Genomic DNA, 14,656 nt, shown 5'->3' on the forward strand with positions numbered 1-14,656 from the left:
CTTACACACCTCAAGAGCAATAATTGAGGTTTTATATCTACTTTTGTGGGATAAACACAGTATTCGCCAGTTTCATCTGCATTATTCTCTAATTTTACTAATTTCAAAAGAAATGTTTTTTTTCAATAATATCACAATTTAGATATGTGATCATGTTCTGTATTGCAGTTTGTTTTGATGTGACTTTTTGAACATCTTCCGTCACTGGAATATTATAAATACTCCATTTCATTTGGAGTTTTTTTTTGGTCAAAATGTAGGGTTGTTGTAAGCAAGGAGTTGTTGCCTTTTTTGTTTCAGCAATTTCTATTACTTATTCTTGTACATATTTTGAACTTTTTCAGAGCAGTCATTATGCTACAGATATTTTATGCATGTCATGTTGAAACCATTTCTTTTTAAGTAGCTGGTTCACGATTGCTACCTCCTGCCACCACCCCCCCCCCAGCTTATTGGGGTGGGGAGGGGGGATATGAAAGCATATTTAGCTCTGTGAAGAACGGTTTCTATTGCCTTGCTTTGTACTATGTTTTATGTAGATTAATTTGTTTTTAATGAAAAATGTAAATGTTCATTCATTAGTATTCATGAATCTACTTGTTTTGTAGCTTCTGTTGAAATAAGCAGGCCTAGCTTGTTCTATTTGTGGTCGATTCATGATATTTGTGAATTTTTGATCGGTTTGCTTTAGACTTGGTTATTTTTGTGGGTTCTTAGAGTTTCAAGCCAAAATTTTGAATAGAGGAGTGATGACAATGTGAAACTTTAAGTTGTACTGCTCTGGAAGCCATGGCCATTGTACAGAGACTTTTAGTATCCATTCTAATGTAATGTGGATTGCAAAACTGCTGTAGTGTACTGAGAAAGGTATGGTGTAAATTTCACACTGCATGCAAATTGAGGTTTACCATAAATGTCTCAATTTTTCACTAGTGTTGACAGCTGTGAAAATATTCTTTGTGCCAGTACTTCCAGGTTTACAGTAATCCTTCGCTATTTATGTATAAAGACATTTTCTTAGATGGCCATGAACCAAAATTTTAATTGCTTCATGTTACCGAGGAACCATCAAATTAAAATGTTTTTTTTTTTTGGTTTTGCAGCGTATAGTTGTAGAACAAGCCCTTGACTGCCTGGACATGCACTCTGTTCCGAAAAGGTATAAGCAATGACTGAGTTCATCTTTTGCAGATGGCAAGGTCGTCTGTGGCCTGCAAGAGTAAGTTGGCTTGTTCATGTCTTTTTTTTCTTCCATAATGTTGGATATATTTGCTTTATCTGATGCTATGTCATCAAGCTGCTATCACCTCCATTTTGTGCTTGTGTTCATTTTGATACTGAATGTTGGCCATGTCTAAAACACTTTCTTTGGCTCAGTGTCACTTAGCCTAGCTACATTAAACCCATTTTCTAAATCTGTTATACCAATTTATACAGACTTGTGTGCAATTGTCTAATTTTTGCTCTTGCCTGATATTCATGGCTGTCTGTACTCAGGATCAACTTTATTGCTAATAACCAGGAAACTCAAAACAAGATTATTTTTTTTTGCTAAGAGTCCAGAGCCTTGTATGGGATTCGTTTATTTTTAAGCATTTTCAACAAGATCTTTTTGTGCTAAATCAATGGCCCAGAAATTCGGGTTGGGGGCTTCCCGCGGGTGCAAGCCCCCGACCTGCACTTACCTAGCGCGCCGGCCGTTGAGCTGTGGGATTCCGATCCTGGGCCTCCTCCAACTGCCGGCGCGCAGTGCTTGCGTATCCCAGGGGCGCAGTTAGTTCGAAGCGTACCCTGGGATCACGTGGGCCATGGAGAGCCAATAGTAGCAGGGAATGCTTCATTCATAAATTTGACAGGAAGAGCTGTCAAAACTATCCAAAACATAACTAAAACTTCAAATAAATTTTTTTTTAATCACATTTTTAAAATAACTATAAATTACATAACTATTTTAAACAAGAATTTAAATTTTTGAGAAATTAATTACATTTTCTAACGGGGCTAAAAATAAACTTACCTTTTTAAAATATATAAAAAATAATAAAGCTGTGGAAAAAATGTTTTAATTTTAATTAATTCACCACTTACCTTGTTAAAAGCAGGCCTTGCGCCTGCTTTTTAAAAGTGTAACTGCTGGAGACTTACCCTCCTGGAGAAACCTGCAAAAAAGAAAAAAAGTACGTTCCCGGCGCAAGCGCTGCCTCTCCAGCGCACGCGTTTGACCTCTGAACCCCTTCCTTTAAGGGAACGGAAGTTCCAGTTTCATGCGCAGTGCATGCACGAAACCGGCACTTTCGTTGGGCCCACGGGTGAGTACCCAGCGCGTACTCACCCGTGGAGACCCGAATTTCTGGGCCAATGTTTTAAACCCAAGTAATTTTGAGTAACCACGTTGACACTGCAAGGTTGAAAATAATAGAGCAGACAAGGGTAGTGGCTGTATAATGCCTAGTTTGGGCTTTCTAAACCTTTTAGAATGCAGGAGGGAAGAAGGCCGTCACGCTAATAGTTTGTGCAGAGCTTGAGGCTGTAATGCAACAGTTTTACATAATATCCATTAGGGAAAGCGAGTGACTTGAAATTTCCTCGATCCTGATGAAACTTTAAAAGATCAATTAAGTACTTCTGGTAATGGATGAGACATTGTATGAGTTGTGCTGTTAGAAATTGAGGTAATTTACTGCATTTGGCATCATATAGTTTTCATGGTTAACGAGATGCTATGGCAAACTGGTTTGTGATAGCCTAACACCTTGAATGTGAGGAACTCTGGGGCACTTTTTTCATTCCCAATATCACTTTTCCCATGGTAACCATGTACAGTATTGCAGATTTTGTAACTCTAGATGACACTAATAGGAGGCTATGCTTGCTTTTGAGCTTTAATTTTTAGGGTAAACAAATAGTAAGTGCTGATTCATTATTTGGGCATGCAAAACTTTGAGCTCCTTCCACAAGAAGTTCATATTGAACCCTGTTCTAACTGAGCTTCCACTTATTACTATTTGTATCCAATTATTCATTGATTTACACTCAATCTGTCTCCAAGTTTTTCTTTACGTGTTTTCAATCACCATCTGTTGTTGTCTAATACAAGAACTATTGCTGTCAGGTTGCTCAAGTTGTGATGCGGCAGAATTTCTTGCCACTCAACATTAGCAATACGAAAGCCATCCTGTTCAGCCCAGCCAGAAACTCTGCACCATAACCTCATATCCCATTACTCTTTATGGATGCCTGCTGAAGCTCAACCCGATGTTGTGGATTCTCACTGTCCTGTTTGACTTTGAGCTGAGCTTGAAACCCCATATCCAGTTACTCACCGAGATTGTCTACTTCCACTATTGCCCAGCTCCATCTAACCTCACTGCAGCTGTAACCCTCATCCATGCATCTTGTCACCTTTTTAGACTCTACTTTTCCAGTGCTGCCTTTGTTGACTTCCTGAATACCCCCTTGCATAAGCTCCAACTCGTCCAGTTACATTGCCTGCCTACTGTCCTGTTAAATTTCACTCATCTGTCACCCCAATCCTTGCTAATCTCCACTGGCTCCCCAACCCTCCAGTCAGATTTCAAAATTCTCAACCTTGCCTTCAGATTCCTCTGCGATCTTGCCTCTTCCTATCTTTGCAATCTCCTCCAACTCTGCGCAACTGCTTATACCATCCACTGCTCCAATTTTGGTTGTCTGTGCCTTTTTCTTTGCTCTGCGATTGGATGCAAAGCCTTCAGCCATCTTATCTCCATGCTCTAGATCTCCCTCCACACACACTCCATCTCTGCTAAATATCTCCCTCAAAATCCCCCTTAAACCAGTCTCTTCTATTTAATCCCTTCCACCCCTCTCCCTTGCTTAGGTCTAATGCTCACCTGTGAAGGGCATTGGATCTTTTGCTAAATTAATGGAGTTCTATGAAAGCAAGTTGTTGTAGCAGATGTCTTTTTACTTCCCAGCAGCCATCCATGTCCTTGCCTGCTTCATTTTTGGTATGGTGTTTTCCTTTCTACTCTCCCTCCCCCACCCCACCGTTCCAATCATCCATGTCCACAAGTATCTCGCTGTAATCTCCAGCATCCATTGCAAGTTTTCTACGATTGCTTTAGTTATGAGCACAATGCCATTCTTGTACAAAAAGCAGACTGCTGATTCAAGGCATGGCACGTGGTTTGATGCTGTTACCTTGCACTGCTAAAATCTGTTTTGGAGATCAGCATAGGTAGATATGGCAATAAAGTGAACCGTGGCAACAAAACCAAGAATCCTTTTTAAATTAAAAAAAAAAAAAATGACCATCTGTGTTTATGAAAGGAGGTCCAAACCTTGAAAAATAGAAGATGTTGATTGTATGTACTCTAAAGGCAAATGAGAAAATTGTTTGGAGTACTGAAAGGATTAAGATTAAAATTAAATGAAGAAAACTGTTTTCTATTTGACCCATTTCTCCATTCTTCCTTCTATTCCTCTCCTTTCTATTGTAGGAGTTGACTAAACTAGATTTAATTCTGAAGCAAAATAGAGCGGCCGCTATAAATCTGAAATTAAAACTGAAAATGCTAGAAGCACTAAGCAGGTCAGGTAGCATCAGTGGAGAGAGAAACCGAGTTAACGTTTCCGGTTGATGACCTTTCATCAGAAGCTGATTTAATTCTGTTTGCTTTTCGTCTACATATTTGTTAAGTGAGATGAGCTTTTATCAAAATATCTTTGCCCACTAGCCAAAACTAAGATAAGCTTGTAAAATCAATTTTAAATATGATCCGAGTCCTTTTCTTTATGGAACTTTTTCTTTTTCCACCCCACACCCTGGTTTGAGGGTTGGCTGGGAGGGCAGGGTCTGTTCCTCTGACCAGTGTTAGTTACTTTCTGATTTTGTTTTTTCCTCTTATGTTAGCTGCGGTATTTCTTTCCTTTATGTACTTCCATATGTCCAGAAGTTTCCCACATGGCTAAATTCTTGCACGTTACTTTGCTGGTACCTAATCAATTCAAAATGGATGCAAGTGCAATTGTAAACACTTATTGAACTTGCAGAATATTTATGATCCACGTTTAGGTAAGGAACTTCTGCATGGTTGCACATTTTCTGGAATGTAGTTTTGTTTTGTGGTTTATTAAATTTAATATTGTAGACTTCACAACAGGCAAGAATTGTAGGTTACCGGGCATGCCACTCTAGTCCCTCCTTGTAATTAATTTGCAGAAATGCTTCTAGTGTAGAAACCATGAGGTAGAAATTGGTATGCGTTATGCCTTTTTTCAGATGTAAAATGGGAGCAGAGCGCACCAATTTAGCAGTAGAAAAGCCAAATCTGCTTGGGTGTTGGTCCCACAAGTAAATTTGTGGGGCCCTTTTTTGATGCTAGCCTACAACCCTTAACACAGGCACCAGGCCTCTTAAATATGTAAATTGGGGGCATAATGCCTTTTGGTGGACCCCATCCAGAAATTAGTCGCCGATGAGCAGGACAGGAGTCAGACCTGCTCCGCTCAGGATTCTTCAGCGTGCCCTGCGGTGCCAAAGAAAAGGAAGTTTTTTTTAAATTTTATCCAAAGAAACATGTTCCTGTGGATTCAGGAGGAGCGGGAGTGCCCTGTAGCATGCTCCAATCCTGCCTCCTGGGATTTACTTGAGGTCCACTGCCAGTAAAGCAGGCGGCCAGACATGGATCTCTTCGCTCTGGCGAGCTGCCTGTGAAGGCAAAAGCAGCATCGGCAGCTTGCGCCGACTAAGCTGATGATGTAATTTCCATCGATCTTCGCGCCTCTCGGTTCAGACGCGTGCTAGTCACCCAGTACAGAGTCTGGGTCTGAAAATGGGCCCCAGGTCAAAATTTACTCCTGTCTTTCCCCTCGACAGTTTTTCTTTTTTCTTTCCCTCCTGAATATATTGACTTCTTGCTGGGTACTATGGGCAAACTATTCAGTTATAGGTGAGGGTTGGCAGATAATCAGCCCGATCCTGTTCATGCCCAACAGCCAAACACCAGCACTTCTAGGATGGGAACACTTTCTCCTGTTTGTGTGTGATCAATTAGAAGAAAAAACTTGCATTTATATACCACCTTGCATGACCTCAGGATGTCCCAAAGCAGTTTCCAGCTAATTAAGTACTTTTTTGAAGTGTAGACAATTTGCACACGGGAAGCTCCCACAATGGCCAGAGTACCTGATTTAGTGCTGTTATGCTTCTTCAAATAGCACCATGGGATCTTTTTGCATCCACCTGAGTGGGCAGATGGGGTTTAACGTCTCATCCAAAAGACAGCACCTTCGACAGCACAGTGTGCACTCAGTACTGCTCTGAATTGTCAGCCTAGATTATGTGCTCAAGTCTCTGGAGTGGAACTTGAACCACAACATTCTGACTCCAAGGCGAGTGCTACCACTGAGCCAAGGTTGGCGTCTGGGCCTAAAATTCCCCAACCCCCACTTCAGCTGAGATGGGCTCACTCGGCACAGTCTGGTATCTGTGTGGCTCAATCACTCAATAGATAAATTCACTGATCAGTTGTGTAGGCCTTTACTGCAGTAGCATTAAAGTCCCTACGTATGACTATTTTAACTAGAGCACGTGCATGTAAGCAACGCTACCACTTGGGTAGGAGCATTTCAGTTACTCTTGTTTGCTCCAGCAGCAGCCCCCTTTGAGTATTATGCTGCTGTTAGGAGTAGCACAGCTGCTGAAGACACTAATTAGAATTAACTCCTTCGATGCCACCTAGCTTGTCTTGAATGTTTCCTAGCAACAGATTTGTAGTCTAAATATATTAGCTTGTCTAAAAACATTGCTGTAGGCTTGGTTACTGTAAGACTTAATATCCTGTGCATTAGGAAGTGGCTTTTAAGCAATACTACTGCATGTCAACATCCCAGTCCTGAGAGAAACCTGGTTTATGAACAGCCACTAATTTGCCCTTAGTGAGGCCTCTCCTTCTGGCTATACATTCTGTCACTTGCCCTGTTCACACTGCGGTGGCAATAGCATAGCTCTTATTGTTAACTCGCACCATGGCTTCTCCCCTCGCTCTTCTGGAGCCCGCACCACCTTCAAGCACCCATCATTTTGAGTTCTTTTGCTTCTCACTCTTCAGTGCTCTGTAGTACATTTCAACATCAGAGCTGTAAGTACTTCAACCTATATGAATGAGATACTGTTTGCAAATTTTTTTTGTGTCCTGCATGTGTGAGAATGAGATGTTATACATCTTAGACCCCAGTATTTGCAGTGGTCTGTATAAATGCAACTATTTTATGCTTTACTGTCAAATGCAAAGAGTGATTTTGTGGCTTTGTTGCCATCTATATGTCTGTTAGATTTGTTGTGGTGCTGGTTGGATGATCTAATTTTGAGGTTGCTACATTCAGGGCAAGCTCCTGAAAGGTGCAGATTGCCTTGCTATTATTTCCTTGGGGTTGATCCTTGTGGTTGGTTTAGCTCAAGTAGTGTATTTGCTTCTGTATTTTTAAGCTTGGGGAATAGCTGAAAAGCTTTGCCTTGTGCGTATGATTGAGTGGATTTTGAGGATGTGGAAGTGTGGGGGAAAGCTTCATTTTGCAGTGATTCACCCCATTTTCATTTACCCCATCCCCCATTCTGTTTCATATGCATGGGTTTCACTGAATTAGAGTTGTGTATCCTGCATGGCTGAAAATACCTCAGTTGGTCATCTCAACTTAAACAGTTACATGAGATTTTGCATTCCAGCGCTGCCTGGCCTTTCCTGTAGTTGTGGTCTGTTTGAATGATTGGCTCAAAATTGATTTTTAATTACACTTTTTTTTTCTTGGTCCTTGATTATGGCCTTTAATGTACAAAACACTTATCCAGCAACATTTTGTGGAGAATCCGCAATGCCAATGGAATACTAGCCCAAGGCAACTTTCAAGTTTCATTCTATTTATTAATTCCTGGGATGTGGGTGTCGCTGGTGTTATAAATCTCATCATTCATCAAGAAACTACTCGTGAAATAACGCTGGACGGCCAGCTGGTGGCACTGTCCAAGGAGTATAAATACTCGGGCGTGGGCCCAGCTTGCCCAGGGACATTTTGTAAGACAAGGAACTAGTGAAGTACAACTAGACCTCCATGTTCTGAAACAAGTTGACTAAAGCCTTGCTTTATGCTCAAGCCAAGTGTGTAATGAGTTTTATTACGTCAGCTGGCAAGGCCAGCATTTATTGCTCATCCCTAATTGCCTTTGAAGGTGGTGGTAAGCCGCTGCAGTCAGTGTGGTGAAAGTACTCCCACAGTGCTGTTAGAGAGTGGCAGGATTTTGACCCAGCGACAATGAAGGAACGGTGATAAATTTCCAAGTCAATGGTGTGTGACTTGGAGGTGTGATGGAGTTCCTGCTGCCCTTTTAGGTGGTAGAGGTCGCTGGTTTGGGAGGTGCTGTCGCAGAAGCCTTGGCGAGTTACTGCAGTGCATCTTGTAGATGGTACACAAGACAGCCACGGTGCGCAGGTGGTGGAGGGAGTGAATGTTTAAGGTGGTTGAGGGGTGTCGATCAAGCGGGCTGCTTTGTCCTGGATGGTGTCGAGCTTCTTGAGTGTTGTTGGAGCAGCACTCATCCAGGCAAATGGAGAGTATTCCATCGCACTCCTTACTTGTGCCTTGTAGATGGTGGAAAGGCTTTGGGGAGTCTGTTGACCAACAAAACAACGACTGACTGGTTTCTTTCAAACTGAGATGAGCTCACAAATTAGGTAACCTAAGCTCCATTTTGTAGAGGAAATCTTTATTTCCCCCACAACTGTGATGACCAGGCTGTGGCCTGTGAGGCCCATGTAGTCAAAGAAGCCTATTTGAGCCTGTCACCTAAAACAACTGTGTTTCATGGAAGCCTTTCGTCGGAATGTTTTTAATTTCGGGTTCCAGCATTTGCTGCTTTTTTTATCCTTACTGTTTTTTAGAACATTGCCTTAAACTTTCTTTTTGTATTTTTAACTGTTATGGTGCTAAAGGAGTTACATTCTTGCTGTGGAAGTTAACAAATACATGACAGGTAAGATCCATATTGCAGTTTGTACAATTTCTGCTTTAATATATTTGATGTGCAATTAGTTAAGCTCACACTTAATATATTTGTAGCAAATAATCCACTAATGCAAACACTAATTTTGCTTTACAATGTTCTTTTTAATGTAACTTCTTATTTGCAAAATGGACCAGAGTTTAAAGGCCTTGCAATAGTAAGCAGCTGGGAAGACAAAGTAGCACCATTGGGGAAACCCTTGATATAACTCCAGTGCAGCTGCTTTTTGAACCCAAATAGGTTTCTGAACTTTGCCTCTTAAGAATTTTTTCAATTTAAGTTTTGTCTATTTTTCTTTGTATTCTTCTTCTTCTACCGAATTGGAAACTCTCTTATTTGTTCCCCTTCTGGTGGAGATCATTCATTTGTGGTATCCCTTTCCCCTTCCTTCCTCTCCTCCATCCCCCCCCATATAGCAGTCATGTAGTATCTGCAGTAGTGCATTTTAAGTTGCCTGATCTTTACTGGATGCTTCCTCCTGACTGCATAGTTGACATGAGAAACTTGCTTTAGTGGAAACTAGTATACATTGTGTTCACCTTGTACATAATGGCTGACTCCAGAAGATTGGGGTTTAAACCCTAAAAAAAGGAACATGTTCCCAACCCGCGGCAGTTGCCGTTTTTACAGCGGTGGGTAGCGAAGCGTGAGTGTCCCATCTTGGAGAGGCAGGACACTGCATTAACATATTTACATCAGGCTCCCACAGTGCAATTTGGAGTCTGGTTTAAATTAAATTGCTGCCGGGCGGGTTTCCCAGAGCTCTGGAGTTGTCGGCTCTAGAAGGTAAGTGCTTTTTATAGTCCTCCTTGTGGGTCAGGAGGAGAAGCATCTCTTCCCTGCAAAGCTCCTCAAGGAAGTCTGCGTCCTTCCTCTCGTCCCTGCTGCGATTGGCGACCTCCTTCATACCTCCCCCAAATCGCCGATCTCCAGCCTGCCACGTGATCACGATTGCTGGCGACCGTCCAAGGGCCCCCGGCTACGGCCTCCTGCCCCTAGTTTTCTCACCCAGTAGCCGACCAGCCTGTCAATTTAGCTGGCTGCCAGGTGGGAAACGAGAAAAATTAAATTCAACAGGACCTCCACATCACCAGCCTCACTGGGTTTTTACCGTGCTTCCCCGCAAATATAGGGGCCATTGTGGCATAAAAAAGCATTTCCTCAGCAATAGGCATTTTGAGGCATTTTATTAATGTTTCATCGGTGGCAGCTGCCAACAATTGAACACTAATCGAAGAGATGAACTCCAAGTCACCAGAATCCAGATCCTAGCTCGTGAAGCACAGAAAATGGGGGTCTCTTGTTTCCTAATAGTGGCATAGTAGTAAGGACAAAAAGGCTAAGAGCAGTGTTGGTACAAGAAACTCTTTTTTATCCGGGACCGGCGTGGTGCCGGTTTATCAAAGTCCGGATTACAGAGATGTATAGTAAAAGGTACGAGAGCTCCGTACACAGCAACAAATCCAGGCTTCCCTGTTGCTTAGCAACAGGTGCAGGAACTCCGACCACAAGATCCAAGCGTCCCTGTTGCTTAGCAACAGGTGCAGGAACCCGGCCACAAGATCCAGGAACAAGCCACTAATATGAGGTAAAACTTACCTGAACCTACTCTTGAATTTTGCCGGTTAACAGAGATTTCCGGTTATTTAGGTGCCGGTAAATCAAGAGTTTCCTGTAGATAGTGGGTCTGTTTGACAACTGCTCGCCTGGCAATCTATCTAGTCTAGTATCAATATAAAAGCAACTTTAGAGAAGTGAATTGGGAGCCAGCCTAGTACTTTCCAAAAATAACCTGCCTTATTACTGCAGAATTATCGAATTATGTATTGCACGCAAATTGGAAGAATGGGTTTGTGGAGATTTGAGATTTTAAAGCAGGATATGGAACTGAATTCCAGTGGCAAGAAGATCCATTGCAACTTATAATGCAAGATGAGCCTGTTCCTTCGATTAGCACTCAACCTGTTTATGCTGTGGGATATGTTAGGCAACATAGATTGCAAATGCAACTGTGCATGCACGGTTTCCATGTGCAGTTAGTAAAAAGTTGTGTTAGCGACTTCACCATTCTTGCTGCCAATTTTTTTTCTGATGTCTGGTTACCGGTGGGGGCGAGGAGGCCTACACAAGCCAGCAATTCGGATATTGTATTGCTGGTCTGTAAAGGGGGCTGAGAACTCCGCATGGCTGTGATCAATGTAAAATGGCGGACACAATGTCAAGTGCTGCAATTAATAGCTGTTTACCACTGTTTGCCCTTTAATCTCTGGAGACACAAAAAAACCATTACAGGGGAACCAAAAGTAGTAAATAGGATTTCAGATAGTAGAACTAACTTGTTATGGAGCTATGCTGATGCCTAGCCTGTGGTTGTGTATTGGCTTTACTGCATTTTAGCCTTTGCATTAACATGTCCTTCTAAAGTTAATCCTCTGATTGTTTTGCACTTGCTCTGCAAAACTTCATGGTTTGTTTCACCTTGCAGTGCATCTGCTGCCCACTTGCATTTTCTTTTTAATTGGTGATGTCTTGGAATTTTTTTTCTTTTTAACACGTATCTAAATGTATGATTCTGCCTTGAGTTTTGGTATAAGTTGCATAAAACTTTTCTTGGCAGGTATTGTTCCTCCTAATGTGTTGTATTGAACAAAACTGAAAACTACTAGTAAATATTTCTTTTTTTAAAGCACTTTTATATATAGTTTTTTTTTTTTACTTCAGTCACTACTTTTACTCCCCAAAATTTTGCTTTGTGACCTGTCACAATAGCAATTGGAACACTGGTGTGGTTATTGTGTTTCCAAGTGCCAAACTTGCTTTCAGCGCCCAATTGTAGGCATCAGATTGTTGCTCATCAGGATATCTGCTCCTGAATGCTGTTCAGTGAGCTGTGCTGATAAAGGGCATGTGTGTGGACTTTTGTGACAACAGGGATAGGCTTGGCTGTAATGCCTTCTGCAATTGAATAGCCCACCAACATAGGCAATCTAAACTTGCCTATGCAGAATGGCCATTTGGGTACTGGAGCCTATGGAACTAGGCCTTAGCAAGTGTTCACTTCAAGAAGGTGAGAAAAAGTAGAATAAAAATGTTTAATAGAACTTAAATTAATTTGACAGGGAGAGGGGAACCAGGATAAAGCCTCAGCGAGGAGAAACAAGGTGCAAAGGATTAGGCGAGACAAATAGCGCTAAAATAGAGAGTAGTCCAGAAAGTGTCCCGATGCTGGTCATCTTCCAAAATTCTATAGACTCTGGAACAGTTCCCATGGATTGGAGGGTAGCTAATGTAACCCCACTATTTAAAAAAGGTGGTAGAGAAAAAACGGGGAATTGTAGACCGGTAAGCCTGACATCGGTAGTGGGGAAAATGCTAGAGTCCATTATAAAAGATGTAATAGCAGAGCACTTGGAAAACAGTGACAGGATCGGATAAAGTCAACATGGATTTACAAAAGGTAAACCGTGCTTGACTAATCTACTGGAATTTTGTGAGGATGTAACTGGTAGAATAGATAAGGGAGAACCAGTGGATGTGGTGTATTTGGACTTTCAGAAGGCTTTCGATAAGGTCCCGCATAAGAGACTAGCGTGCAAAGTTAAAGCACATGGGATTGGGGGTAAGGTACTGACTTGGATAGAAAACTGGTTGGCAGACAGGAAGCAAGAGTTGGAATAAACGGGTCTTTTTCCGAGTGGCAGGCACTGACTAGTGGGGTACCGCAGGGATCGGTGCTAGGACCCCAGTTATTCACAATATATATTAATGATCTAGACGAGAGAACTAGATGTAATATCTACAAGTTTGCAGACGACACATAGCTGGGTGGGCGTGTGTGCTGTGAGGAGGGTGCAGAGAAACTCCTGTACGATTTGGACAGGTTGGGCGATTGGGCAGATGCATGGCAGATGCAGTATAATGTGGATAAATGCGAGGTTATCCACTTTGGTGGCAAAAACAGGAAGGCAGATTATTATCTGAACGGCAATAGATTGGGAAAAGGGGAAGTGCAACGAGACCTGGGTGTCCTTGTGCACCAGTCGCTGAAGGTAAGCATGCAGGTGTAGCAGGCGGTTAAGAAGGCAAATGGTATGTTGGCCTTCATCGCGAGAGCGTTTGAGTACAGGAACAAGGATGTCTTGCTGCAGTTGTACAGGGCCTTGGTGAGACCACAGCTTGAGTAGTGTGTGCAGTTTTGGTCACCTTATCTGAGGAAGGATGTTCTTGCCATGGAGGGAGTGCAGCGAAGATTCACCAGACTGATACCTGGGATGGCAGGAATGACGTATGAAGAGAGATTGGGTCGATTAGGCTTATATTCGCTAGAGTTTAGAAGAATGAGAGGGGATCTCATTGAAACTTAAAATTCTAACAGGACTAGACAGATTAGATGCAGGAAGGATGTTCCCGATGGTCGGGGAGTCCAGAACCAGGGGTCACAGTCTAAAGATAAGGGGAAGCCATTTAGGACAGAGATGGGGAGGAATTTCTTCACCCAGAGAGTGGTGAACCTGTGGAATTCTCTACCACAGAAGACAGTTGAGGCCAATTCATTAAATATATTCAAGAAGGAGTTAGATATATTTCTTAAGGCTAAGGGGATCAAGGGATATGGGGAGAAAACAGGGACAGGGTACTGAATTTGGATGATCAGCCATGATTGCATTGAATGGCAGAACAGGCACGAGGGGCCGAATGGCCTACTCCTGCTCCTATCTTCTGTGTTTCTATGTTGGGAGGGATCAGATAGGGGAGAAATGCAAAGGAAGCAGTGCTGAATCTAGTTCTGGGGAATGAAATGGGGCAAGTGGAGCATATTTCAGTGGAGGAGCATTTGGAAAAGTTATGTCAATGTCATTTGGTAAAGTTATATCAATGTCATTTGGTTTAGCATAATTACAGAAAAATCAACGGTGAAGATACTCAACTGGAGGAGAGTTAATTTCAGTGAGCTGTAAAAGGTGCTGGCCCAGGTCAATTGGAAACTAATATGAAAGCAAAATACTGTGGATGCTGGAAATCCGAAATAACAGGAAACGCTGGAACAACTCAGCAGGCCAGGCAACATCGGTGGAGAGAGAGAAACAGAGTTAACGTTTCAGGTCGATGGCCTTTCTGACCTGAAATGTTAACTTTGTTTCTCTCTCCACCGATGCTGCCTGGCCTGCTGAGTTTTTCCAGCGTTTCCTGTTCTTTCAATTGGAAACTAGAGGTAAAACAGTAAATGAGCAAAAGGAAGCCTTCAAAGAGGAGATACTTAAGGTACAGAATAAACACATTCCTATGCGGGGGGAAAGGAAGGGCATCCAAAACTATAGCTCCCTGGATGATTAAAGATTGCGATTACAATGAAACAGAAAAAGGAGGCTTATGATAAATTGTCAGATTCATAATACAGTAGAGAAACGAGCAGAATACAGGGTGCAGATGAGAATGAGGAGAGGCAATATAAATTAAATGGTACAGTTTTAAAGGGGGTGCAGGAACAGAGATTTGCATACACAAATCTCTGAAGGTGGCGGGACAAATTAAGAAGGCTGTTTAAAAAAGCATAGGGATCCTGGGCTTGTAGAGGCAGAGTGCAAAAGCAAGGAAGTTATGCCAAACATTTATAAA

The 14,656-nt window shown here is 42.2% G+C and overlaps 1 protein-coding gene across 9 annotated transcripts in view; it reads left to right on the forward strand.

Moving 5' to 3' along the window:
- Positions 1-14,656, forward strand: part of LOC147108068 (uncharacterized) — an 84,369-nt gene that overhangs the window by 23,049 nt on the left and 46,664 nt on the right. For 4 of the 9 annotated variants that reach the window (XM_086004517.1, XM_086004516.1, XM_086004522.1 and 1 more), the window contains one exon: positions 1,104-1,219. In XM_086004517.1, coding sequence (XP_085860643.1) covers positions 1,169-1,219 — 51 coding nt within the window. In that variant the 5' untranslated portion in view covers positions 1,104-1,168. Of the gene's footprint in view, positions 1-1,103; positions 1,220-4,894; positions 5,057-8,969; positions 9,011-14,656 lie in introns of those variants that run through there. The other 5 variants (XM_086004518.1, XM_086004520.1, XM_086004523.1 and 2 more) reach the window with 2 other exon arrangements.

The sequence above is a fragment of the Somniosus microcephalus genome, chromosome 13, assembly GCF_052327205.1.
Source record: "Somniosus microcephalus isolate GS21.2 chromosome 13, FLI_Smic_1.0, whole genome shotgun sequence".
NCBI classification, from domain to species: Eukaryota; Metazoa; Chordata; class Chondrichthyes; order Squaliformes; family Somniosidae; genus Somniosus; species Somniosus microcephalus.